This window comes from Pinus tabuliformis, chromosome X (genome assembly GCF_031772625.1).
Source record: "Pinus tabuliformis cultivar Carrire ecotype Pingquan chromosome X, CPIR1, whole genome shotgun sequence".
Classification (NCBI taxonomy): Eukaryota; Viridiplantae; Streptophyta; class Pinopsida; order Pinales; family Pinaceae; genus Pinus; species Pinus tabuliformis.
Genome location: NC_142308.1, coordinates 768,307,906 through 768,334,548, shown reverse-complemented (window position 1 = coordinate 768,334,548; position 26,643 = coordinate 768,307,906). Strand labels below are relative to the sequence as shown.

The 26,643-nt window shown below is 40.1% G+C and overlaps 1 protein-coding gene across 3 annotated transcripts in view; it reads left to right on the top strand.

The window, feature by feature from the left end:
* Positions 1-26,643, top strand: part of LOC149142113 (sister chromatid cohesion protein PDS5 homolog A-like) — a 280,338-nt gene that overhangs the window by 235,829 nt on the left and 17,866 nt on the right. For all 3 annotated transcript variants that reach the window (XM_089448309.1, XM_089448308.1, XM_089448310.1), the window contains exons 5-7: positions 478-669; positions 829-1,011; positions 1,408-1,547. In XM_089448309.1, coding sequence (XP_089304435.1) covers positions 529-669; positions 829-1,011; positions 1,408-1,547 — 464 coding nt within the window. In that variant the 5' untranslated portion in view covers positions 478-528. The remainder of the gene's footprint in view (positions 1-477; positions 670-828; positions 1,012-1,407; positions 1,548-26,643) is intronic.

Below are 26,643 nucleotides of genomic sequence, written 5' to 3'. Positions count from 1 at the left end.
AATCCTACGGACAACCCTCTCTCCGCCTTGGATCTGCTGATAACTCCCTTGAGGCCTTGCCTCCACTATACATGGTTTCCCAAAATGCTCGACAATGTCGTCATCGATCCTAAGTGAGTTGCGTCCAATGGTACACCTACTGTCCCTGTCCATAAGTCTCCCTACACATGCTCACACGTCACATTACCAATACTGATAGGCTGGTCAGCATAAAAATGCGTATCATTTTTTCATCAGTGGAGAGAATATTCCTGGCAGTTGTGTGAGAGAATACTTTTTGATGGACATATGTTTTTCTCTTACTGAAACCTATTGGCTGGCAGGTTTCTGTCGTCGAGAATAAATTTTATAAATGGATTGGATCCCTTACCATCTAGTTTCTTGTAATTACATAGAAGTGACTTCTAAATTTCATTGAAGATGTCTATTGTAATTTTCATTTACTGTTAACTGACTAAGGGGCCTGTGGATGTGAAGGAGAAAGATTCTGCTGAATTGCAGAGGAAGATTCAGAAGGGGCTAAAGACGATGTCTATTTGCTTTATTGATCCTGTAAGAGCTGAGGAAAGCTTTCAAAAGTTGCATCAAATGAAGGATAACAATATCTTCAAGGCTTTATCACAGTTGCTTGATCCAGAGACAACATTTGCAAATGCTCATGCCATTCGTGTAAGTTGCATCTGTCTTATGGGTCTTGTTCTTTTAATTGACAGTTGGATACAGCTATGGGTTTCAATGGTCTTCTCTTGTTATGTAAATGTACTTAGTAATGATTACAATGAATAAAAGGTCAAGGGACCTAATACCAGACCTTTATATTTTTCACAGGATGATTTGCTCAAGAGAATGGGAGAAAGACATCCACAGCATGAATTTTTGAAAATCCTTTCTTTAAAATGCAGTTATATATTATTTGGCACAGACCATGTGAAAGCTGTCTTAGGGCAGTCCTTAGCCAATAAAATGGCATCAAATCAGAGTCTGCTAAATGCTGGAATTGATCTTCTTCTGGTAGGTAGAATGTAAATGCAATTTGTTAATGGAGATAATGATACAGTTTTGTCAACCTGGGATTAAAGAGCAGAAACTATTTTGTGCTTTTAGCATTGATGTAGGAGTTGCTTTTGTTCTTCCACTCTGTATTTTCACTGGATGTACTCTTTTAGTCCCAATAACCCACTCTTTTGGTTACTCGTTGGACTTTAATAAAATTATCTCGCCTTACTTCTCTAGCTCTGGTCATCAAGATTACATTGATGCTGAAACACTTTATCTCTTGTTTTTAATGTATTTCGTGTCCTTATGAATGGGTAATTCATGAGTTTGGGTGTCTATTCAAGTTCTTGTTGCCATTGAAATTTCTACCATTAAAATTGTGTAATAGAGTGTTTGTTTTGTTTTCTCCAGAAAATTGCAAGTTTTTTCCCATTCCTTCTGAAAGGATCTGAAGAAGACTTGTACCGTCTATTTTTGGAAGATGATGAATCCCTTAAAGATAGGGTAGTGCAAATCATAGCAAAGGCAGGCCGTTTCATTCATAACCAACGGTGAGCAAAAGATACTTATGTTGTTTGTCCGACAATTGATTTGGTCATTCACATTCATTGAATTAGTGCAGGCTATTAATGAACAAGGAAATGTGGGAAATGCAGGGGATATTTTGTTATTTTACAGTTACTGAACAAACTTATCACAGATAGAAGGATCTTGTTCCTCTTTCATGTTATCTTATCTGACTCAAGAAAGTATTTGTGGTATTCTAATAATTGTTGCTCTCACTCATTCGTGGATTCAGGACAGGGTCAAGAGGAGTATTAAAAATATTTCTACATATTCTTCCCTATATAATATAAGTAGTATTTTCTCCAAGAAAATGTTGCTATTACTAGTTTCGTAAGTTTTAATATGATTGTAAGACAGTTTGTCTTTAGAGACAATGGTTCCTTTTTCATTTTTCTTTGTAGAGGAAATATCAAAGCAGAGTACTCAAAAGAAATATGCAGATTGTTCGTTGTTTCGGTAGTTTATGCCAAAATTTGAAGACAAATATGGTAAATATAAGCGCACTGTATGAAATATTGTCAAAAAATGATCTAATGTAAATGGATTAAATAAATAGATACACAGGAAATTTGTAACCTAGTTGTAAGAATTATATACTTGTAAATATTGGGAGATCCAGTACGCTATTGGGTTCTGTGACTCTGTCCCTTAGCTATGACAACTCTCAAGTATTTATTACTTTATTGCTTTAATGCAATGAAACATTGTGACATTAATCTTGTTTATTATTGGTCACAGTTATTCCTAATATTATCAGTATTTAACCCCTGCTTTAATGCTTTAACCCAAGTAATGCAGAAAAATAAGAGTACACCCGGATGGGAGATCTGGAATAAGAACTTTTATTAAAAGGAATTATCAGTACATTGGGGTCGGCGACTTTTTTATTTATATGTTGGGTACTTGATCTACTGAATTCTTCTAACTACCATCACTTAACTAACACTTAACTTTAATGATGGTCACTTAATGCTCATGTGACCTTTATAATGCTCTATTAAATACTGAATTAGATTTCTAATATTACTCTAGTGTTAATACTCCAGCATTAACCCTCAAGATGAAAATAATATTCCATTAACATCTATTGCCCCTTAATACAAAATGAAACTTTTACCTCAACAAAAGATTTACTATGAAATTTGGGACCGCTAATGAGACTACTGCCATCCAGTGAGGCCTCTGGGTAACTAGTTGCAGTGCTTGCTGGTTTGCTAAGATGGTAACTTGGTTACAGGTCATGTCTTAAGCTTCTATTCATCTCCAGATCCGGGTCTCTTCATTGGGGCTTTATATCAGATTGCGATCTTCCTCATTTTGAAGGATGCATGAAGGTGATAGCAATCTTATAACATTGAAAAGTCAATTAAACTGAGCATTATGGCTTCTATGTAGTTTGGTTGGAATCCTGGTTGAGGTGCTAATCAAAATAGGCTGTCTGGAGGCAGTGCTACTGTACTTTCTGGGCAAATTGTTTAATACTGCTTGGCATCATCCTCGGACCTCATCAATTTGAGTGTTTCACTGCTAGCCATCTCAAACCCCAATAATTGCTTCTTAAAGATAGATATGTTCATGTTTGTAGCATCAAAAGTTCTTCTGCTTAGGCTAAGTGTCTAGCATGCAGGAGAGAGTCCTCTTTGGTTGCTTGTTTTATTGTAGCCAGTATTATGATTTCCTTCCTAGGTTTTATCTTAGGAAAAACACATTATGATTAATGTTGGCTATTGGGCTTAAGTTTATAGGGATAAATAATCAAATTATTTAAGTTAGATCTAATCTGAGAATCTCCACTGTTGGTCTAGGTGAGTTAGGATTTAATACTAGCCCTCTATCACTTTGGAGATTTGTAATGTCACAAATGGGAATTTGAACAGTAGATACCAGAAATAAACTTGAACAATTAAATAAACGAAATAGACACATAACCAACAAATACTACACAAATAGATGTCGATAAAATCACTGAGCCATTTTATTAATCCACTGAAAAGAGTACATTAACATGAAGGAATAGTGGAACCTGAGTTTGCTAAGCAAGTAGAGCAAAACCCATAAAAAGATCTCTAACCCAACTGATGAATGGCTCTAGCAACGATGTAGATGGATCGGTGAGAAGGCTGCTGCAAACCAACTATGGCAAAACTGCTCTCTCCAAACTCCACTGAAGCACTGTGAGATTTCTGAGTGAGATCTCCTCATGGTTATTGGGTTTTCGTCCAACACCCACTAGCACACCCGAGGGTTTCTGTCCTGGGGCTACCAATCAAGTCAACCTCTCATACTAGAAGTAATATCAAATCTAAGATGTCTTCTAATGGCCTCCTCATCCTCATTTATAAATCTGATGGACCCTTCTAGAACCTTCGATTTTATTATTATTTTAATCATGGAGCACTTTTCTCTCTTTTATTTCAATTAAAATATTCTTTTTAATGTGGGAAAAGGGTAAATTGGCCACCATGTTTCCTTAGGTCACTGAAAATCACTTATAACCATCTCGTCCTGTAAATCTTCTCGTTCTGGTTCCAATGAGCTATTACACTAAGGTGTTTTGCCAAGTATTCCTCTCGAAATGCCACCTTAAGCGTAATTAATTGAGTCAGGCCCATAAATAACTCTATTTTTTGAAAGTTGTTGGAATGCCACGGAATGAAAGGCAAACTGTGTAGATGATGGAATATACCAAGCGAATGCCATTGGACCCCATAAAAACTCCTCAAAACCCCTCCAAAAGCCCGTGGGCCCGCTGATGATGCCAACCTGCACCTATGACTTGTTTGCCCCCAGCTCTGAAAGTCCATCGTATGCATGCCATAAGGAATACCAGAAAAAGGAACATTACAAGATTAGGGATTTGGCTCAAGTGAAATTATGAACGAGAACCTAAGGGACATGATGGAGACACGTTAAGAATACAACACATCCGAGGTGTTGGAATTTGAAGTTGGGAGCGATGGCAGTGCGGAGGACTGATCTTGATGGAGGTGAAATCTCGCCAATGACGATCTATGTGATTGGGGCGGGAGGCTTCATCGGTCCACATCTGTGCGAGAAGATGACGCACGAGATGGATCACACAGTTCTCACCATTGATGTTTACAACGACAAGATCCAACATCTCTTGGAGCCTGATTACCCTTGGTCTGGCCGCACTGAGTTCCTCAGGATAAATATCAAGCATCTAGCCTCGAGGGGCTCATCAAGATGGTGAAATTGGTCTGGTGTGCAGAGAGACTAGGGTTTGCGCAACAGATCTTGTTATGTGGACAAATGCTTGATGTTCAAGGTCGCTGATGAGGACATTAACATTTGTGGGTCTGCTGTGGAACACTAGACTTGATATATGCTTTGCTGTAAATGTTCTAAGTCAATTTCAGATGGAACCTCGTCATGATCATTGGATAGCTGCAAAGCACATTTTGAGATACCTACGTGGAACTATTCATCACTGCCTAAAATATGATGGGAAGGAGATTCGATTGATAGGTTTTACCGATTCTAATTGGGGTGGCAGTGAGATAGATGGAAGAAGCACTACCGGTGGTTGTTTCAGTTTGGGATCCATAATGATTTCTTGGATGAGTAGAAAACAAGATACAATTGCTTTGAGTAGTGTTGAAGCCGAATATATTGTTGCATGTGAAGTAGGAAAAGAAGCAGTTTGGTTAAGAAAGCTTCTATCATATTTGTTTGGAGGGCCATTAGATCCTACAATTATAAATTGTGATAATCAAAGAAACATCAAGATGTCTGAAGACCCCATGTTCCATGCCAAGACGAAGCATATCAATAACAAGTACCACTATATTAGAAGTTTGGTGCAAGATGGGGTGGTGAAGCTACAATACATTCCGACTGATGAACAAGTAGTTGATGTGTTAACAAAATCTCTTTTGAATAAGAAGTTCGAATATTTCAGAAGCATGCTTAGACTAGTTGACATTATAGATTTAGTAGATATGGAGAATTGAAGCATCTGGGGCTGAGTGCCTGATGCTTGGGAGGACATCTGGCTGACCTATGTGATGATGTCTAGATCCCGAAGTAGGGAGGGTATTGTTGGTCTTGTGGAGCTCCGACCTTGGATACGATACCTAGATCCCTGGGTTGGTGTTAGAGCTGAAGCCTGATGGTACCTATAGTGGCTAAAGCTTGGAACACACCTTAGTCCCACCCGGTTAGATACCTTAGTCAAGTATTTGTAGGTTTTAACCCTGTACAAAAGTTACTTGCAAATGAATTCTTAAAACAGAAAAATATACAATGGTGAGAACATAAAACAAATATACACATATTTTCCCTGGATCCGAAAACTGAGACTACCAGACTGTTTTTTTCATTATATTCCTTTCAATGTTACAATACATATATATACATGCGGAAGAATTCATAAACCCCAATCCATTAACCTTGGATTAGAACATAAACGTAGTTCCCTTGATTGGATCTACAAAATACCATGGGAAGAAAACCATCATGCCCAAAACCATGTTCAAAACCCATGCACAAAACCACGGGTGGGTCTGCCCACCATCTTTGGGTTTGCCCCCCATCCTTGGGTCCGCATAATTTTTTTTCCTGGGGCACTGCCACGGACCCTGTGTAGGGGTACTACCACCACCCTACAAACCCCTTGACAGGGGGGGCTGCCATCCCCCCTATGACCCCTCGCTGCACCTGACACAACGTACAACACGTGGGCCTGGTCGTGGAAAGAATATAACACACACCCAACAATACCTAATCTTTAGCACTGCGTGTGCTGTGACTCTTCATAGATCATATCGTTTTGAGTTCATCTTTGTACCTATATATATGTGTGTATAATTATGAATACCTCCCTAGTTAAGAGGAAGTGTTGAAGAAAGTAACTAGTGTCGGTATTCATAATTGTATTTGTGTCATGATGTAAACAAAATTTTTAATGTGAAAGAAAAATTATTTTGAAGCATGGGTTCCATGCTCTTTCATTTATTTTCTAGGTCATAGCATCTGTTCAAGGTTTCTAGGTTTAGCCTTGAGTCATAAGAGTCATTGTCACACTTATTAGACCGTTCTTGGGCATTTGTATCATGTAAAGAAAACTATTTTCCAGTCAAAAGTGTCATTTGTCGCCTCCTCACCAAGTCGACCCAGATTAGGGCTATTCGACCCAACAGAAGTAGTATAAATAGAAGAGGAGTTCAACTCATTTGGCACACACTCAACAAGTTCGATATACAAGAGAAAGAGGACGAAAATGAAGAGAAAATTGCAGGAAAGAAGACCTAATTCAAGGAAGAAGCAAAATCGAAGTTTGGAGCACTCTCTCTCTCACATGTGCGAGTTTTCTAGGGTTTATAGGCAAGTTGCAAGGGCCAAAATTTATGAAGTAGCTGCAAGTCTGAAAGACTGTAGCTGGGGCTAAAATTTTGGATTGAAGTTTCATTTGAGAAGCTGACACTTTGAGACTTTGGCAAAGTTCATCTACTTGAAGGAAGGGCTAACTTGGTGATTGGAGGTCTTTGTCTAGGTCAAAGGGTCTTGGATTGTCTCATTTGAATCTACTAGTGGAAGAGTTTGACTGGGTTTTCCCCTTGATAGGGTTTTTCTTTTGCTGAGTGCCTATATCTTGTGATCTTCATGCACTTTTGATTTAGTAATTTCTTGATAAAAGATAACGTAATAAAGAAGAAAAATAAGCCAACACACATCACAAGTAATTATCAAGAAAGGGGGAATCAAACCCAAATATTTACATGCCTTGATTTTTCGACGCTCATGTGTTGGAATCTTAGGGTTGTGGGGGAGCGCCCCCTCCCCCCCCCCCCAAACGTACCCGCTTCCAATTTGTGCTCCGAGCGGGAGCTAGTCGGGAGCGCACTCCCAAAAGCGCTCTCGACAAAAAAAAACGCTCCCTGTTTTTTTCTGGAGTGTTCGCTCCTTGATTTCTCTCATACGCTCTGGGAACGTTTTTTCAGAGGAGGGAGCGATCGAGAGCGATCTAGAGGAGGGAGCGGTTGGGGATTGATCGCTCTTGACCGCTCCCCTCTTTGAAAACACTCCCATCCAAAAAAGACGCACGACTGAGAGAGAGGGCAACGACCAACGGCGGAGGAGGAGAGAGGAAAGGGAGGATAAAGGGAGGGAGGAAAGGGAGGAAAAGGGGAGGGGGAAAATAATAAATAGACCCTCCCCCCTCCCGATTATTCACTTCATCCATTGAGGGAAAGTGGAGCAAGAGAGAGTTTGGGGCTTGAGCAAGAGAGAGTTTAGGGCTTGAAGAGAGGAGCTTGAGGAGCTTGCAAGGGGAGATTGGAGCTTGGGATTGAAGGCCAAAGAGGTAGGATCTACACTCTAATCTAGCATTTTTTTTATGTTTATTGCTAAATAAATATTTATTTTTTCTCTATTTTCCATTCCAATTCCTCCATTTTTTTTGCAGACTCAAAACTTCAAAGTTCAGACATCATGGTTATATGGCTTGACATTTTCTTCTTCTTGGTTTCTTTTTTGGTTATTGTGGTGTTGGAGAGTAGAAGGAGGAGGGTTGATCAAGAAGAGGATGAAGAAGTGGGTTATAGTGGATTTGATGGAAACCCCGAAGAGGAGTACCTTGGTGAGGACGAAGAGAGTGAACATGATTCATCCCAAAAAACTAAACAAGACCAAAACCCATTGTGGAAATATGTTTCTAGGCTTGAAGGAGGGAAAGGGGGTGGAACCACTAAATTTGATTTCCCCCATTGCAACAAAACTTACACAGGTTCATACACCCGTGCTAAAAGGCACCTCTGTGGGAAAGGTCATGGGATGAAGATAAACCAATAGGAATCAAAACTTGTGCAAGTGTGTTAGCGACAGATAGAGCCAAATACATAAGGGAAGAGGAGGAAGCCCGATACAAATTTAAAAAATCAAAGGGTTTCTTTGAACATAACTCACAATCACATCAACATGCACAAAGAACTCCTTCAACATCCTCCCATGGCAGTGGATATGGAGGCACATGACCAAACATCTCTTTAAGGCATAGAACCATATCAGATTTCCTTGATGAATGGTGTAGGAATGATGTGGATTCAAAAAATTATCAGTTTCTCTATGCATGTGGGATACCATTTAATGTTCTTCGCTCACCTTATTGGCATGAAATGGTTTCTTGCCATAAATGATGCCCCTAAAGGATACAAGAGCCCTGGGTATGACAAGGCTAGGACCGTTGGACTTGATCATGAAAAAGAAAAAATATCACATTCTTTGAGTAGAATGACAAATTCTTGGACTGAGCATGGGTTGTCCATTGTATTTGATTGATGGACAAATGTAAAGGGCAAGCCATTGATAACTGTTCTTGTCATGTTTGTTAGTGGTGCCAACTTTCTTACAGCATATAATTACTCAGAGAAGTTCAAGATTGACATCAACATTGCAGAACCATTACTTGAAACAATTGAACGTATTGGGCCATACACTGTCATCCAAGTCATCACTGATAACGCTGCTAATTGTAAGGTAGCGAGAGCAATTATTGAGGATAAATACCCCAACATATTTTGGTTTGGGTGTTTGGTTCACACAACGAACCTTTTGATGCATGATATTATTAAGAACAAAAACCAACAATACAAATGGATTGGTGATTTGTACAAGAGAGGCAAACAAATGATAAAATTTATTACAAATCATAGCAATACCCATGGGCTTTTCTGCAGTCAGTCAAGATTGGAGCCGTTGAAGATTGTGAAGGTTAGATTTGCCAGCTATTACCTCACCTTCAGGCGCCTTTTGAAGGTAAGAGAGTCATAGGCTAGCATGGTATCAAGTCCACATTGGCAAGTATTAAAGGCAAGGATAATTTTAGGGGCGAATGTTCGCCCTTTGGCGAAATTAAGGGGTTTTAAATTTTTAGTGGGCGAAATTTTGTATCATGGTACATTTTTACAAATCACCTCAAATAGCCCACCTTATTTTAAGGGAGAGGGTAAAAAAGTTAAATTTAGCCCTTGAAATTAGGACTTACAACTTTCCATTCGCCCATTTTCAAGAATAGGTTTTATTTAAGTGAATCCATTCGCCCATTTTCAAGAATAGGTTTTATTTAAGTGAATCCTATGGGCCAAATACCATATTTATAAAAGAGGTATGGTAAATTAATAGAAATATAAATAAATGAGAGGTATGGTAAATAAATAAAATATTTTTTATATTTACTCCATAAGTCACCTTATATACATGTAAGGGTGTAAACAAATAAAAATATAAGTAAAGTGGAGGTATGGTAAATAAATAAAACATCTTTTTATACTTACTCAAAAGGTATGGTAAATAAATAAAAATATAAATAAACTATATGTATCGTAAATAAATAAAACCTCTTTTTATATTTAGTCCATAACCCTCGTTCTATTTATGAAGGCTCAAGAAAGAGGTTTTATTTAAGTGAATCCTATGAACCAAATACCATATTTGTAAAAGAGGTATGGTAAATTAATAAAAATATAAATAAACTAGAGGTATGGTAAACAAATAAAACATTTTTTTATATTTACTCCATAAGTCACCTTATATTTACGAACACTCAAAAAATGGGTTATATTTAGGTGAAACCTATGGCCAAAATACTATGGGACAAATACCATGGATTAGATTGTTATTAATACCATGCAAAAAACCATTATTAAACCCTAATATTAGAATTAATAAAAATAAAAATGGCACATGGTATTGACCCATGGTATTCACCAAAATGGCACATGGTATTGACCCATGATATTCACCTGAAATGTAGCCTATTTAAATGGGGGAATTAGACCAGCATGTAGCCTCTGCTAAGATTCACTAGGACTTTACAAAGTTTTATTATTTAGTGAAAGACTCGCCAAGATCTTACAAGATTTTATAATTGAGTAAAATATTCGCCATACCTGGTGACACATTCGCCAAAAAATTATATATACATATTATATTATTGATAAAATCGCCTTCCATTTTTCCTATATACCATGGAGATTCGCCATTTATTATATTTATAAATTTAGGGGGGGGTTCTTAAAATTTTCCCTGATTAAAGGAAAGGGCTACAAATGTAGCTGACAAGCAAGGTTTTGAACAGGTGGAGGAGACCGCTCTTGATGGTCTATTTTGGGCACGTATGAGGCAAGTATTGGAATTCACCAAACCCATTTATAACATGATTCGTTTTGCAGATACAAATAAACTAGTTATTGGGTAGGTGTATGAGCAGATGGATACCATGTTGGGGCAAATCAAAGATATTGTTCAGAAAGATGATCCCAACTTGTATACTCTAATTCACAATTGTGTGTGTACACGGTGGCATAAATATAATGTTCCACTACATGCCTTGGCGTATATCCTTATGCCAAAATACTACTCTCCATCTTGGTTGGGCCAACCTGCACCTAGGGGTGGGGTTAGGGTCAAACCCCATACTGATCCAGAGGTATCTACAGGATATATGCAAGCATTAGACAAGTTGGTAGCTGACAGGGAGGAGTGTGCTAATCTGCATCCTGAATTAGGCAGATACTTCAGTTGCGCTGGTTTGTTTGGTTCTTTGCATGCAGTGGAAGATAGAGACAAATTGATGCTCTCACATGCTGGGAAGCATATGGCGGCATGGGACTTTTGCCAAAATTGGCAAAACAATTTCTCTCACAAGTTGTAAATACTTCTGCAGAATGGTGTTGGAGCACCTACAACTTCATACATAATGTGAGAAGAAACAGACTCAATAAAAACCGGGCAGAAAGCTTGGTTTATGCGCACTACAACTTGAAGTTGTTTAGTCATTATTATGATCGGGTTTATGAGGATCCAATATATAAAATTTGGGACAACCACCCAGAGGATGATTATTTGGAGGATGGCACTATACATCTTGAAGATTTGGAAGCAGTACTTATGGGAGATGAAGATGAAGAAACAACTATGCCACCCCCACCATCCAGTAGCAATGCTAGTGCTCGAGCTCCAAGTCTTGTTCCTTTACTGCTGCCGCCTCCATGTACATCCTCACGTGGAGGGCATGTGCCTTCTAGTTCTGGTCATGGGATTGTGCGGGAGGAGACTCCTAGAAGACAACCACGACCTGCTTAGAAATTAGACATTTCTTGTGGTGGCAAGGGGAAACTGTAGATGATGGATTTACTTGTCTTTTTTGGTTTCTAGTAGTTTTAATAACTGTTGACTCTTTCATATTTATTACGATATTTTTTCTGAACAATATATGACAATTTAAGTTTGAAGTTTGAAGTTGGCAATTATAACTCATTGGTAATGAATTATGAATATGATGCTTCGTGAAAGTTGTTTCATTTCATGTTAGATATTTTATGTTGTAATGGTTACACTTAGCTTACAAGTACACATTTGGTGATCAATTATGATAAATGTTATATATTGAATTTTGAAAGCTTGAAACTTTAAGAGATGAATCATGAGACTCAATATGTTGTATGTTACTAACTTGTGGACATGGTTGATGAAGATTATAACTTCTAGATGATTGTTGTTATATGGTTCAATATATGTTTTTTTATGCTTTTTATATCTAATTCCTCATTCTACATGCTTTTGTTGACATATATGCATCAAAATACAAAAAATATAAGAAATATATATATTATATAAAAAACGCTCTCGGAATCGCTCCCAAACTGGGAGCTTCTAAAAATGTCGCTCCCACTCCCGCTTCTGCTCCCACTGCAAGCTGTTTGGTTGTGGAATCTCTTTTGTGAGCTATTTGGACACGTGCTGGATACCATCGTGATCTGCTGTGACAACCAGAGTGGGATTTGATTTTTGAGGAATCTTGTGTTCTATGATCGCTCCATGCATATAGACATCAGGTACCACTTTATCTGGGATATGGTACAACAAGGAGCAAGAAGGCTCCAACACTCTAGGACTAATGTATAGGTCACCGATATTCAGATGAATCCCCTGGGAAAGGTCAAATTCTTGACTTTCTGAGAATGACTAGGAGTCGTGGAGAGACGCTCTCCTGAAGGTCCTATATGATATGGACATTGAGCTCTGGAAGCTTCGGGGGGCTTGGGGGCACTTCTTGGAGCGATGAGCAACCATCGGGTGAGTGGTTCAACCTTCCCCTAGTGGTGTGCCATGTAGGCAGGACGAGTGGTTCATCCTTCTCTTGCCGAGATACAATCATACAGTGAGTGGTTCAACCTTCCCCTGGGATACCCCATGGCGACATGTAGGCAGGATGAGTGGTTCATCCTTCTCCTGCTGAGACATCCTACCCATGCAGTCTGGGACTCATGCGAAGTACCTCTCATCTGGCCAATGAGTAGGGAAATGAAGATAGGGACCATAGTAGTACCGATAGACGCATTGTGTAACTACCATACTCCCTATGCTAGGATGATATTGATCTGGGATCAATTGGAACTGTCTTTGGGTCAGTAAGAGTGATATAACTCACTCTCTTTTGGAACTGATTTTGGATAAGTAAGAGTGGTATGACACTCTCCTTTTTGGAACTGATTTCAGATCAGTAAGAGTGATATAACTCACTCTCTTTTGGAACTGAATTTGGATCAGTAAGAGTGGTATGATACACTCTCTTTTTGCAATTGATTTCGGATCAGTAAGAGTGGTATGAGACACTCTCTTTATGGGACTAACTTCAGGTCAATAGAGAATGGTATGGTACATTCTCGATCACTTCATCTTCTTCATAGTTCAACAGAGCAGAGCAGTGCAGGGCACTAATGGTAGAGATAGTACGGACTACCAGATGGATTAGTAGACGGAGTTCTCCCTAGTGGAGAGAGAGTGTTAAAATTGGAAACTAGGGCCAAACTCCATATGGGTCTTCTTATTTATGGCAGCTAATATTTTTCTTGGATTCCTCTCGTCGAGAGGTGTAGGATTGATCTAAAGATCATCCGATACTGACATGTAGTCATGGACATATGAATTTATTTGTGTTATGTGATAGTTCGTCAAGGTCGACCAACAACCAAATTACCCCCACTTGTCCTCCACGTTTTACTATAAATAGAGGTGGTCTTCAAGTTATTTTGACGCACACTCTTGTGATCTCTCACTTCATTCTGTTTTGGGTTTAGATGAAGGAGAGATCTAGAGGGAGTGCCTTAGGCTCTACGCTGCCCTAATGAAGAAGCCCTAACGCACTCAATAAAGAAGCCTTAACGTAGTCTTGGAGGAGTCTTACAAGCAACCATGAAAGAGTCTAACACGCTGGCCTAATGATGCCCTAGTCTAATATGCAGTCATGAAGGCTAGATCCTAATGCTGTCATGAAGGACATCCCTTAACTCGGTCATGGAGGAGCCTAAGAAAGGCTCCTACGCTGTCCTAAAGAAGGCCCTTCTACGCAGCAAGGAGAAGCCTTAAATACGCTGCCAAAGGATGCTCTAAAAGAGCCCTAGCTGCAGTTCACACAACTAACCCTAGCCGCAGAGGAAGAAGATACCTAGCCACTGTAAAAGGGAGCTTTTATAAGCAACAAGAGGAGACTTGTTTACGCAGCAAAGAGATATCTATGGGACCTTCCATCCGCTATCTAAGGAAGCTCTAAAAGAGCCCTTGCCGCAGGTCAGAAAGTCACCTAATCTATACGCTGTCTGGTTATAATCAAAGAGGTTTATATGTAGCAAGAAAAGGCACTCACACGCAGCAAAGGGGAGGCTTCTATACATAGCAATTGAGGGTGCCTTAAGACACTGTAAGGAAAGACAACTAAAAGTAATCATATCACAACTTAGAGGATATGTCCTTATGCCACATTGCTATAGGTGACATCGTGGCTCATTTGAGATCTGTTTTGGGCATGTTGACGTTGTTCTTGAGGGGCAGAACTACAACGAATAAATACCCCAACCAGTCACCATGTTATGCATCAAGTGACTATGTCGTAGAAGTGTGGTGACTGTGCCGTAATAAGGCTGATCTCAGGTCTAGTGCAGGCTCAGAGAGAAGGTCAATCAAGTTTGTCTAAGAAGATCTCTTAGGAGAAGATTGGAAGACATTGCTGTTCAAGGATAAAGATAGCTAGGTACTGTGTGTAGACCTTGCTGCTAGGCTAGGTCGTAGGCCATAGCCAGCAGCATATATTGTGTTACGAGTTGTACAAGTAAGTCTTGCAAGTATGGCAGTGCGGAAACCTCAACATGGATCATGACTGTATCAAGGATGAGAACTGATGTTTGATGCACCATCTCATGTAGTAGTGACAACTAGTACTGCAGGAGAAGGACAACATTCTGGAAGATGTAGCATGATTGGATGCAACATGGTTAGATGCAACATGGTTGGATGTAGCATGGTGTTGGATGCAGTATGGTGATGGAGTCACCTTGGAGAATCAGTTGAAGAAGTATGCCTTCACTTGAGTTTAGATCTGCATTCCTTGTCATAAGATCTACAAACTCACAATGTCATCTTCATGGTGAAGATCTCTGCTCTTATCTTGTCAAGTCAAAGTGTTGACTTCTGATGTATATGTACTATATCTCTCTCTGGTGAACTATTGAAGAATATAAGAAGAATTGATCAAGGGTTCCCCACATTGGGGTTTGTCCCTGGCTGGTGCCACATCCTGTGTCCTCTTGTCTTGGATTTTTTTATGCGATTTATGTTTATGTTCTATATGAACTTTACTATCATGCTGATGTGATTTCTAATCTGAATATTGTCATCGGGCTATTATGGAAAAATTGAAGTAAATTGCGCTAAGTGTAGAACATACCTAAAATTAACATGGTATCAGAGCTGAGGCGAAGACAAAGCCCAAGAAGAGTGAAAGGGCAATCATCGAAGATAGTTGGACAAGGTCAAAAGGCTTAATGGGTTCCTCATCCCACTTCAAATTCACCAAGGGTGAAGTTGAAGCAAAGAAGATTATTAGAGTGGTGCAGTGGAAGCATTTGGTGGCCTACTTAAAGGTCACTTCAATGGGAAGTCCGGATCTATGGGTGGAAAGAAAGGAAGATGCCTTGCTTGCAATAAGTTTGGCCATTATGCGAGGCAGTGTCCAAAATAGAAGGGACAAATCACATGATGATGATCATAATCATTCTAGGGGCATCTTTAATGATCAGAGGAACGACAGGTACAATGGTAAAGGAAAAGGGAATGCAGGTCCCCTCGGTTGCACAATTCGGGAGCGTCAACCTCTGATAGTCAGGTTGAAAGCTTACCGTCAACCAGCGAAAGTGAAGGTTCAAGACGAAGAGGGGGAGTAAGATCCCCCTGCAGACTGTGTGAAGGCGGTCACGCCATCCATGATTGTCCCTTCTTAGACGAAGCGAAGAGAGTTTTGGAAGATCGTCCGGTTTCACCGGTAATGCTTCCTCCTGGATACAAAAAACTCGTGCCGAGTCCTTCGTTGGTTGAAAATACAACTGGCCTGCTCAAGTGGTCAGCTGAAGCGTCAGTCATTGAAAATGAACCTACTGAATCTAGACCAGACGAAAGTCTAAAGGTCGATACGGCAGTTGACCCGGTTCTTCCTTCAGAGGTTTCATCTTCAAATGACACCCTCACTAAAGAGAATAAGGATGACACCATCCAGATTCTTTTCATCAACACAGATTCTGATGAGCATCAGGGCAATGCGCCCATTCCTTTATCGCAGGAAGGAACATCGTCAGGATCGTATCCGGCCGTGTATTCGGTCCCACCACCAAGCAACCTGGTTGTGTCCTTTGATTGGAACCAACTAGGCAGGCCCCGGTTGCCAGCCAGTATACCATTCAGAATCATAGTCCAAATTTACAGAATGGTGATGGCTGGAACTGTCATTGATGAAGGGGCATCTGTGAGTATCCTTTCCTCTATTGCTTGGAAAGCACTGGGTTCCCCAGAGCTTTTGCCTGAGATGAGAAATCTCTCGGGTTTTGATAAAGGAACCAGTCGACCATTAGGGATCCTCCCCAATGTGCCTGTTACATTGAAAGGGAAGACCGTTCAAATGAACGTGATGGTCGTTCAAGGACCCTTGGATTATAACCTACTCCTTGGACGAGACTATATATATTGCATGGGAGCTATAGTCTCCTCACTCTTTAGAGTAATGTGTTTTCCACACGAAGGAAAGGTGGTCAAGCTCGTAGACCAACTTTCATTTCCGGGATCACGCATCGCAAATAGTCAAATACCAACCCTCAATGGTCTATTCACCCAAGAAATGTCTCCACCCCCAGTCCTCCTTCCCGATGAGTGCGAGTAATTCGGAAAGATGGGACTGGGACCCAGGGGGCATGCATCCTGGTCTGCTTCGGGCAGAAGAAACCCTGGGTATAAGGTAGAATTTCCGCGAAAGAATATGACTAGTCCGTACCCCGTCCAGAAGAAGGAAGAGGGGTGTTCTAGAACAGGATTCTTTTGTCAAGGTTACTTGTTTGACAAAGGTCATTCAACTTTGTCTAAACAAGTAGGCTCTGCCAAAGAAGGGGATCCGTTTGCGGCAGCAAGTAGTAACCATCTTTGGGCAAAAGGCAAGCCTCACCCATTAAAACAAATGTTTTGAAGGATAAGTAGGGGCAGCCTCCAAAGAAAGAGATTCTATTGCTGCAACAAATTGTAACCATCTTTGTGTAACCTAATGATAGACATCGCCGAAGAAAGAGTTTCATTTGCGGCAGCAAATAAAACCATTCTTTGGGTAACCAGAAAGAGGCAAGCCTCACCCATCAAAACAAATGTTTTGAAGGATAAGTAGGGGCAGCCTTGAAATTTGTATTTTATACCTGGGGGCATGCAAACCTTTTTGAGTGTAAACAAAGAGTGGTCATTGATCGTTTCCTAACTTACATAAAGAAAGGATGTGGGGCAAAGGTCAAAATTTGCCAAATGAAGAGCATAGCTTATGTGAGGTGCAAGCTCTATAAAAATTGGAATCTTGCAGGAAGACGTTTCTTATCCTATGACTGGTATATCGAGCAGTTTTACTGCAGAATTTATGCTCGTTAAAAAATAGAAAAGCGAGATCCGAGCAGTTTTAGCGTCATAGTTCATGCTCGTTAAAAAATAAACATAAGCTTTTGAGCAGTGTTTTGGCACATTCAAGCTCTTTAAAAAATGAACCCAGTACCGGTAAATAACCATTGTGATCGTAAATTTATTAGCCATAAAAGCCTTGGTCGTGTTTTGCACCTGCCACCTCCATTTCATTTGGCCAATCGTTCACCTCCATATGATTGTTTACCCATTTTGAGGAACAGCTGCGAAGAGTGATTTCACTTAGCCATCCTTGTGACACTGCCGTGATTGGAAAATTCCAACCTGTACCTGGAATCTGCTGCTATCCCTGTTTATCACTCGTTCCTCAAAAGACGAGTCTTCTTTGAGCTCTTTTCATCTGACTCGTAAAATATGAAAAGTTTGCCGAGTTTTGGCCTTCCAGCTCGTTAAAGTGACCGGAAGAGCTATCCCTCCTCTAGATTTTAATCTTTTTGGACCTGAGGGATTATTGCACAAAAAGGTCGAGCGCTTGTTTTATTCGGCTCGTTAAAATTACCGAAAACTCATCCCTTCTGTATTGTTTTATACTTTTTCGGACTTAAGGGACTAGATGATGAAAAAGGAATTTTGGAGTTAACTTTCTGTACCTTTTCAGACTCTGTAAAATTGAAAAGGACCGAGTTTTCCTTGTCGTTAGACTCGTTAAAATGATTAAATAGCGACAAACTTGTCTTTAGACGAGAACGAGTTTCCCTATCGCTAGGCTCGTTAAAACATAGCGATGGGCTTGCCCGAAGGGCAGGTTATAGAACAAGCATATGTTATCCTCCTCAAGCTTGACAAAAATAAAGAGGTACTGGTCAGAAATGACTGGGGAAAAATTGGGAGAACCTCAAAACTTTAATGGTAGCAAGTCGCTCTTGAACATGACACTTTGTCCTCCGTATCACATCGGGTTGAGTTGTTTCATTCACCGGTGTCATCACCATGGTCCTCGCCAAACCATCCACATTTGGGGTAATGCTACCGATCCATCACATCAGTGTCGTTATATGTTCAAGAGATGTTGTTCAGAAAGAGTCAACCGTGTCCCATCCACTGCCATACATTATCCTTCATCCACCCATGATCGCCACCCTGAATCATATTTCACAGATTGTTTTCACCTCCACTAAAATCATTAGCTCTGTTCCGTGTCACTGATGTGGGATTCATTAAGGCCCTCCTTTGACGGATCACTTCTTGTCGACTTCAGCTCATTATCCAAGAAGTTGATCTAGGAACAACCCCCTCAGTACTTTGAAGCTTGCATGCCTCAATTGCAAGTTTCTCACTTCCGGCGACAGGTATACATTAATGACCTTCGACCAGAAGATTTTGCGTGGTGTTCGACGCCAAGTCCTTTATTCACACCATGTGAATTGTACTGCAGTACCTTGAGGGTCATTGTCATTATTGGTGATTCCTCTCGCGCTTGTTAACGGTTTACATTATTGACTGGTAATCAAGCGATGTCTTTCCATGTTCGACTTCAGCGCAATTCTCACATGGATCGACTTGTACTTAGAGTGAAGATCGAACGAGTTTGAAGACCCCGGATCTAGTTTCATCCATCCGGGCTGCGATATATATTCAGGATATAAATACATTTGTTATGTACATCATTGCAGTAGAAGATCATCCTACTCAAAGGATGATAATTTCAGCAGAGAATTATCAATCTACCATCAGACGATCGTCTGTTCTATGTACCAAAATGAATTTATAAAGCTGAGCATGGGAATGCCCGCCTCAGCTAGATCATGAAAGCAGAATGAAAAATAGTGTATTGTATTGTACTTTGTTACAGGGCACCTCTCAGCGATTGAATGAACTTCGGATCCTCCTGATAAAGCATTTCACCCGATAAACGACCTCATACTTTAGGGGGCAACTGTTATATACATTTTTGTGCCTAACAGCATGAAGCATGAAATGTCAATAATCTAAGGGATCCAAAGTCCCTAAACATGTTGTTCCTACCCCTAGAGGAACAAGGTCAGCAAACCACAGCACTGAAAATCAGTTCTCCACCTGAAAACACTAAAAAACAAGCTATTTCTGGATCATGTCAACTGCTCCACTGAGCATCTGCGCTGAATGTCAACTGCTCCACTCTGTACCTGCGCTGAATGTCAAATATAATGAAGGCTACCTGCGCTGGGCGAGATTGGCCAAGTGGCACAGTCATTCTGCAAGGTGTCAATTGCCCAGGAAGCTTCCAAACTGACACTTGCGTCAAGGAATTCGCCTTGTGATGAGTAAGAGGGTCTTGATCTCCAAGTGGAAGCAAGAATCTCCAAGTGGACTCAAGAACTGAAGTATAACTGAAGTGGGAGAGGACACTAGTCAGCTTCATTCCAGCCTCAAGCTGACTCATCCTTTCTCGAAATCTCCTATATATAGAGCTCTCTCATGAGGTCCAAAGGGCTGGAATTTTGTGAATGTAAGGAAGTGTTGTTGGTTTGTGCATAGAACTATTGGGTGATTGCTTTGAAGGAGGTGAAGAGGAGATTTCTTTCTGCTGGGAGGTGTTGCTGGATTGGGCCTCTTATGGTTGTAACACTCTCAGAACTTTACTTCTTCCATTAATAAAGCATTTGAGGTTCTTCTATATGCATGTGTCTTAATGGTGTATTGATGCTTGTATATTTGATTTATTCTAATCCTTGAATCAATTATGGATGTATGCTTCTTGTAGTTTCCCTTTCTTGTGCTTTTGCAGGATCTTTGTGTAGCTGGGCTAGTGAAAGAGCAAGGAGCTGGGAGCAAGCAGCAACGAGGGAAGATTGGATCAACCATTAGCGGAAGACAACGGTTAGTGGATCCCTTTCTCCTCTCTCTTACATCTCATAAAGAAGTAATCTTGAATAGTTTTGTATTCAGTTGTTGCTGAGGTACTATCACCCTTAGAGTGGGATAGGGTCATTTCGTATTGGATACTTTTCCCTACAACAAGAGGCACCATAGTAGTACCAATGGACGTATCGTGTAACTACCGTACTCCCTATGCTAGGATGATATTGATCTCGGATCAATTGGAACTGACTTCGGGTCAATAAGAGTGAAATAACTCACTCTCTTTTGGAACTGATTTCTGATCAGTAAGAGTGGTATGACACACTCTCTTATTTGGAACTGATTTCGGATCAGTAAGAGTGATATAACTCACTCTCTTTTGGAACTGATTTTGGATCAGTAAGAGTGGTATGATACACTCTCTTTTTGGAACTGATTTCAGATCAGTAAGAGTGGTATGAGACACTCTCTTTATGGGACTGACTTTGGGTCAGTAGAGAATGGTATGATACATTCTCGATCACTTCATCTTCTTCATAGTTCAGCAGAGCAGAGCAGTGCAGGGCAGTGATGGCAGAGATAGTACAGACTGGCAGATGGATTAGCAGATGGAGTTCTCCCTAGTTGAGAGGGAGTGTTAAAATTGGCAACTATGGCCAAACTCCATGTGGGTCTTCCTATTTATGGAAGCTGATATTTTTCTTGGATTCCTCTTGTTGAGAGGTGTAGGATTGATCTAAAGATCATCCGATTCTGACATGTATTCATGGAGATATGAATTTATTTGTGTTACATGACAATTCATCAAGGTCGGCCAGCGACTAAATTACCCCCACTTGTCCTCCACGTTTTACTATAAATAGAGGTGGCCTTCAAGTCATTTTGACACACACTTGTGATCTCTCTCTTCATTTTGTTTTGGGTTTAGATGAAGGAGAGATCTAGAGGGAGTGCCCTAGGTTCTACGCTGCCCTAATGAAGAAGCCCTAACGCAGTCAATAAAGAAGCCTTAATGCAGTCTTGGAGGAGTATTACAAGCAACCATGAAAGAGTCTAATACGCTGGCCTAATGATGCCCTAGTCTAATATGCAGTCATGAAGGCTAGATCCTAATGCTGTCATGAAGGACAGCCCTTAACTCTGTCATGGAGGAGTCTAAGAAAGGCTCTGATGCTGTCCTAAAGGAGGCCCTTCTACGAAGCAAGGAGAAGCCTTAAATACGCTGCCAAAGGATGCTCTAAAATAGCCCTAGCTGTAGTTCACACAGCTAACCCTAGCGGGAGAGGAAGAAGATACCTAGCCGCTGTAAAAGGGAGCTTTTATAAGCAGCAAGAGGAGACCTGTTTATGCAGCAAGGAGATATCTATGGGACCTTCCATCTGCTGTCTAAGGAAGCTCTAAAAGAGCCCTTGTCACAGGTCTGAAAGTCACCTAATCTATACGCTGTCTAGTCACAATCAAAGACGTTTATATGCAGCAAGAATAGGCACTCACACGCAGCAAAGGGGAGGCTTCTATACATAGCAATTGAGGGTGCCTTAAGATGCTGTAAGGAAAGACAGCTAAAAGTAATCATATCACAGCTTAGAGGATATGTCCTTATGCCACATTGCTGTAGGTGACAGCGTGGCTCATTTGAGACCTTTTCTGGGCATGTTGACATTGTTCTAAAGGGGCAGAACTACAACGAAGAAATACCCTAACCAGTCACCATGTTAGGCATCAAGTGACTGTGTCCTAGAAGTGTGGTGATTGTGCCGTGATAAGGTTGATCTCAGGTCTAGTGCAGCCTCAGAGAGAAGGTCAATCAAGTCTGTCTAAGAAGATCTCTCAGGAGAAGATTGGAAGACATTGCTGTTCAAGGATAAAGATTGCTGGGTGTTGTGTGTAGACCTTACTTGCTGCTGGGCTAGGCCACAGGCCATAGTCAGCAGCATAGGTTGTGTTAAGAGTTGCACAAGTCAGTCTTGCAAGTATGGCAGTGCTGAAACCTCAACTTGGATCATGACTGTATCAAGGATTAGAACTAATGTTTGATGCACCATCTCATGTAGCAGTGACAGCTAATACTGCAGGAGAAGGACAGCATTCTGGAAGATGCAGCATGATTGTATGCAGCATGGTTGGAAACTTGGATGCAGCTTGGCGTTGGATGCAGTATGGTGATGGAATCACCTTGGAGAATCAGTTGAAGAAGTATGCCCTAACCCGAGTTTAAATCTGCAGTCCTTGTCATCAGATCTGCAACTTCATTATGTCATCTTCATGGTGAATATCTCTACTCCTGTGGAACTATGTGACCAAACTTGAAGGGGGAAGGGTGGTGGAAGCTACAAATTTTTGTGCCCTCATTGTTGTCATGGAGGAAAACCATTTAGTGGTTCATATACCCGTGTGAGGAGGCATCTTTGTGGGGTGATGGACAATAATAAAAAAAGGGTGCTGTGGGGATACTAATTTGCCCAAACATTTCAGCTGAACAAAGAAGAAAATACATCCAAGTAGAGGAGGTTGTACAACAAAAAAGCAAGAAACAAAAAACTCATTCTAAATCAAGTGCAACCTCTAGATTTGGTAGCTCATCTCCTCATGGTACTTCTACAAGCTCTGGAGGTAAAAGAACAGTAGGGGATTTCTTGAATGTGCTTGCGATGTACCATTCAATGTGCTTCGCTCTCCCTATTGGCATGAAATGGTAAAGGCCATCAATGAAGCCCCAAACGGATACAAGTCCCCCAACTATGAGAAAGCTAGAACAATGTTATTAGAAAGAGAAAAAGCAAAGGTTAAAAGAGCTTTGACACATTTTACAAATGAGTGGGTAGATTGTGGAGTATCCATTATATCAGATGGGTGGACAAATATTAGAAACCAACATTTGATAAATGTTCTTGGTGTTTCTGCTAGTGTTGCAATATTTATTACATGTCATGACTCCTCCTCCATCAGTGCATCTTCCCAAAACATTGCAGATCTCCTATTGCAATCAATAAGAGATGTTGGTCTGAATAATGTGGTTCAAGTGATCACAGATAATGCAACAAATTGTAAGGCAACATGAAAAGTTATTGAGCGTACTCATCCACACATCTTTTGGTCTGGGTGTCTGGTTCACACATTGAACCTTTTGATGCATGATATTGTGAAGCATAAAGGATGTGGGTGGATTAATGAGATTTATAGGAGAGGGAAACAACTCATTAAATTCATCACAGGGCATACAAGGGTAAATTACTTCTATGGCACTTACTCCAAGTTGCCATTGCCTAAACTTGCAAAAGCAAGTTTTGCCAGTTATTGCCTCACCTTTAGGTGGCTAGTGAAGGTGAGACAAGCTTTACCTAATGTGGTGTGTGCTGAATCATGGGAGGAAATTAACACTGATAGAGATGGTGATAATGTAGCCATGGAAACTTTTCTTGACATGTACTTTTGGTCACAGGTTAAATATGTTTTGCAATTCACCAAACCAATTTATTATATGATCAAGTTTGGAGATTCAGATCAACCAATAATTGCAGAGGTGGATGAGCAAATGGATAGCATGCTGGAGCAGATTAAAGACATTTTTGAGCCTAGAGATATCACCTTGTACAATTATATTTGTGTAGAGGTGGAAAATCGATGGGAAATGCTAAATGTTCCATTGCATGCATTAGCATATGTTTTGACACCTAAATACTATCATCCATCATGGCTTTCAACACCAGCACCTAGGAGGAAGGAGGAGAAAACCACACCAAGATCAAGAGGCACAAAAAATATATGATTGCATTGAGTAAATTAGTCCCTGATGAGGAGGAGGCTGCCATGGTACGGAGACAATTGAGCAACTATACGCTTAGCACTAGTCCATTTGGGACAATGCATGCAATTAGAGATCGAGAGACTTTTTCTTCTCTTGAGTGGTGGAACATGCATGGAGGTGCTACTCCACTTCTACATACTTTGGCATTGCGGGTGCTATCACAGGTAGTAAACACTTCTTTTGCATAGAGGTGTTGGAGCTCTTATTCTTTCATTCACAGCGTTAAAAGGAACAAGTTGAGTTTAGACTGGGTAGAGAGCTTGGTTTATGTTCATTAGAACTTGCGATTGTTGCCCCATTACTGTGATGGTGCAAAGACTAATAAAGACCTTAAGATTTGGGACAAGAATCTAGAGGAGCCCAGTTTGGAGGATGGAGTGTTGCGATTAGAGCAATTAGAGGATGCACTTATCCAGGTATGTCCATTGTGGTATGAATTTTTCTTATAAATCATTTCTCTAATTCCTGTTTTTAATTTTTTTTGTTAAATAGTGGTTTTTTTTGGTATGAATTTTTTGAGCGATTCCAGGATGATGATGATCGAGTTGAGATGCCACCCCCATCTGGTCCCTTGGTTCCTAGGTTCCATGGTTCAACACCAACAACAGGGGGTTCGTCTTCATCAGTTTTAGTGCCACAACTTCCACATGCACCATCTTCTTCATTGCCACCACATGGAGGGCCACTACCATGTTCCCTTCTTGGTGGAAGGAGGAGAGATTAGTAGATATATCCACAATTTTCTACTTTTGTCATAAATTTATCATTAGACTTGTAGGCTTTTGAATTTGAACCTTTTTGTCTTGGTGGTGATCAAGTGACCTATTTTGTAAACATTATTATTTGAATTTTGGACATGACAAATGTTGACAGTTGCTCACTTGCTAGATAAATCATAATATGCTCTATGTTTTATGTTTTATAATATGCTTAAATGCTTTTTGTTTTATAGTATGCTTAAAAATTTGATGTATGTTTATAATTGCTAGAATATAGATGGTTGATGCTCGAATAACTAATCATTGATGTACATACTACAATGGAATCATGAATGCCATATCTATCTTGATTTATGTAAAAATATGCATGTTTTCATGTCTTCTACAACTAATTTGGTATTTGGGATGTTTGTTTTGAATATAAATGCAAATATCTATATCTATATATATATATATATATATATATATATATATATATATATATATAGTAGACACTTCCGAGACGCTTCGCTTTGTAGATTTTAGGAAAATGATGCTTACGTGTGCCCGCTTCCAAAAAACATCCTTGTTTCGTCCCCGCTTCGTGCAACATTGGTGTAGAATGCTCTAGTTGGTTTTAAATAAATCTCTAGAGTTTCTTATCATTGTTTATTGCTAAGTCTATAGGGAAGTAATTCTTGATTGAATTTTTGTAGATGGAACATCTTGTTGGGATCACAAAATCAAGCGTGAGGGGAAGTCTTTGGAGAGACCAACCCACTCTTGATACATTCTTAAAGGAGCTCTCATTTGTTCTTTGAGCCTTCATAGTCTTATCAGACAAAGTGGTTTATATAACTTGTACACAAGCCGAGCACTTCTAAATTTAAATTGCTTTTAAAAACATTGTACTTCATTTTTTTTGTTTTCTATCTAAGAGCTTGAAGATGGCTAAGAAAATACGAGAGTTTACTCTCACTCTTTAGCTTAGCCTTTTGTAAATTATAATTGTACGTATACATTTTGTCTTGTACATATACATTTTATCAGGTTTGTAGTTGTTGACACTGTCTTCAATCAACGAGAAATACTCAGCCCCATAATCTCAAAGCTTGGACTCCTACACTTTTTGCATTATATCATTCCTCATTGACTATACGAGCTCCTTTGGCTGTTGCTCCTCCAGTGCACGCTCAGGTAAGCATGCATAATCATTTTAGATGCCTACATAATCCTCTACTGTCGTCGTCACAACTAAGTGAATTTGCCTGAACGTGTAGTTAATTTGGCCTGTAATAATGTTGCTATGCAACTGTAATTCGACCCCCGAATGAATGGTTCATCACGAGAAAAGATGCTCTCTTTTGGATGCAAGGGAATTTGGCTTCAATTATTTCTCGGATTCTTGAATTTTGTTACATGATTTTTTACGGTGCTCTCCGCCTTTACAAAAATGCCCTCGACCTTTGTGACTTTTGCACCATGCATTTTTAATCGACCTTGATGATTCGAGGTCATAGCACAAGGAATACGCTTCACCGTCACGACTTCTGATAGATTTGCTCTCAACCCTCGATCTCGGATTGGGTGATACAAACCCTTCTTGACTGCAAACTCGATACCTGAAAAAAATGGCTGTCTCGAGTTGGAACTTCTGAGATGGTGGTTGAGCTGACTAGTGGGATCTCATAAAATTTGCCACGGGCCTTTCGCCGCAAAATTTAATTTGGCCACCTTTAAAATTACTCTCATGACCTTATTTAGAAATTAAAACTT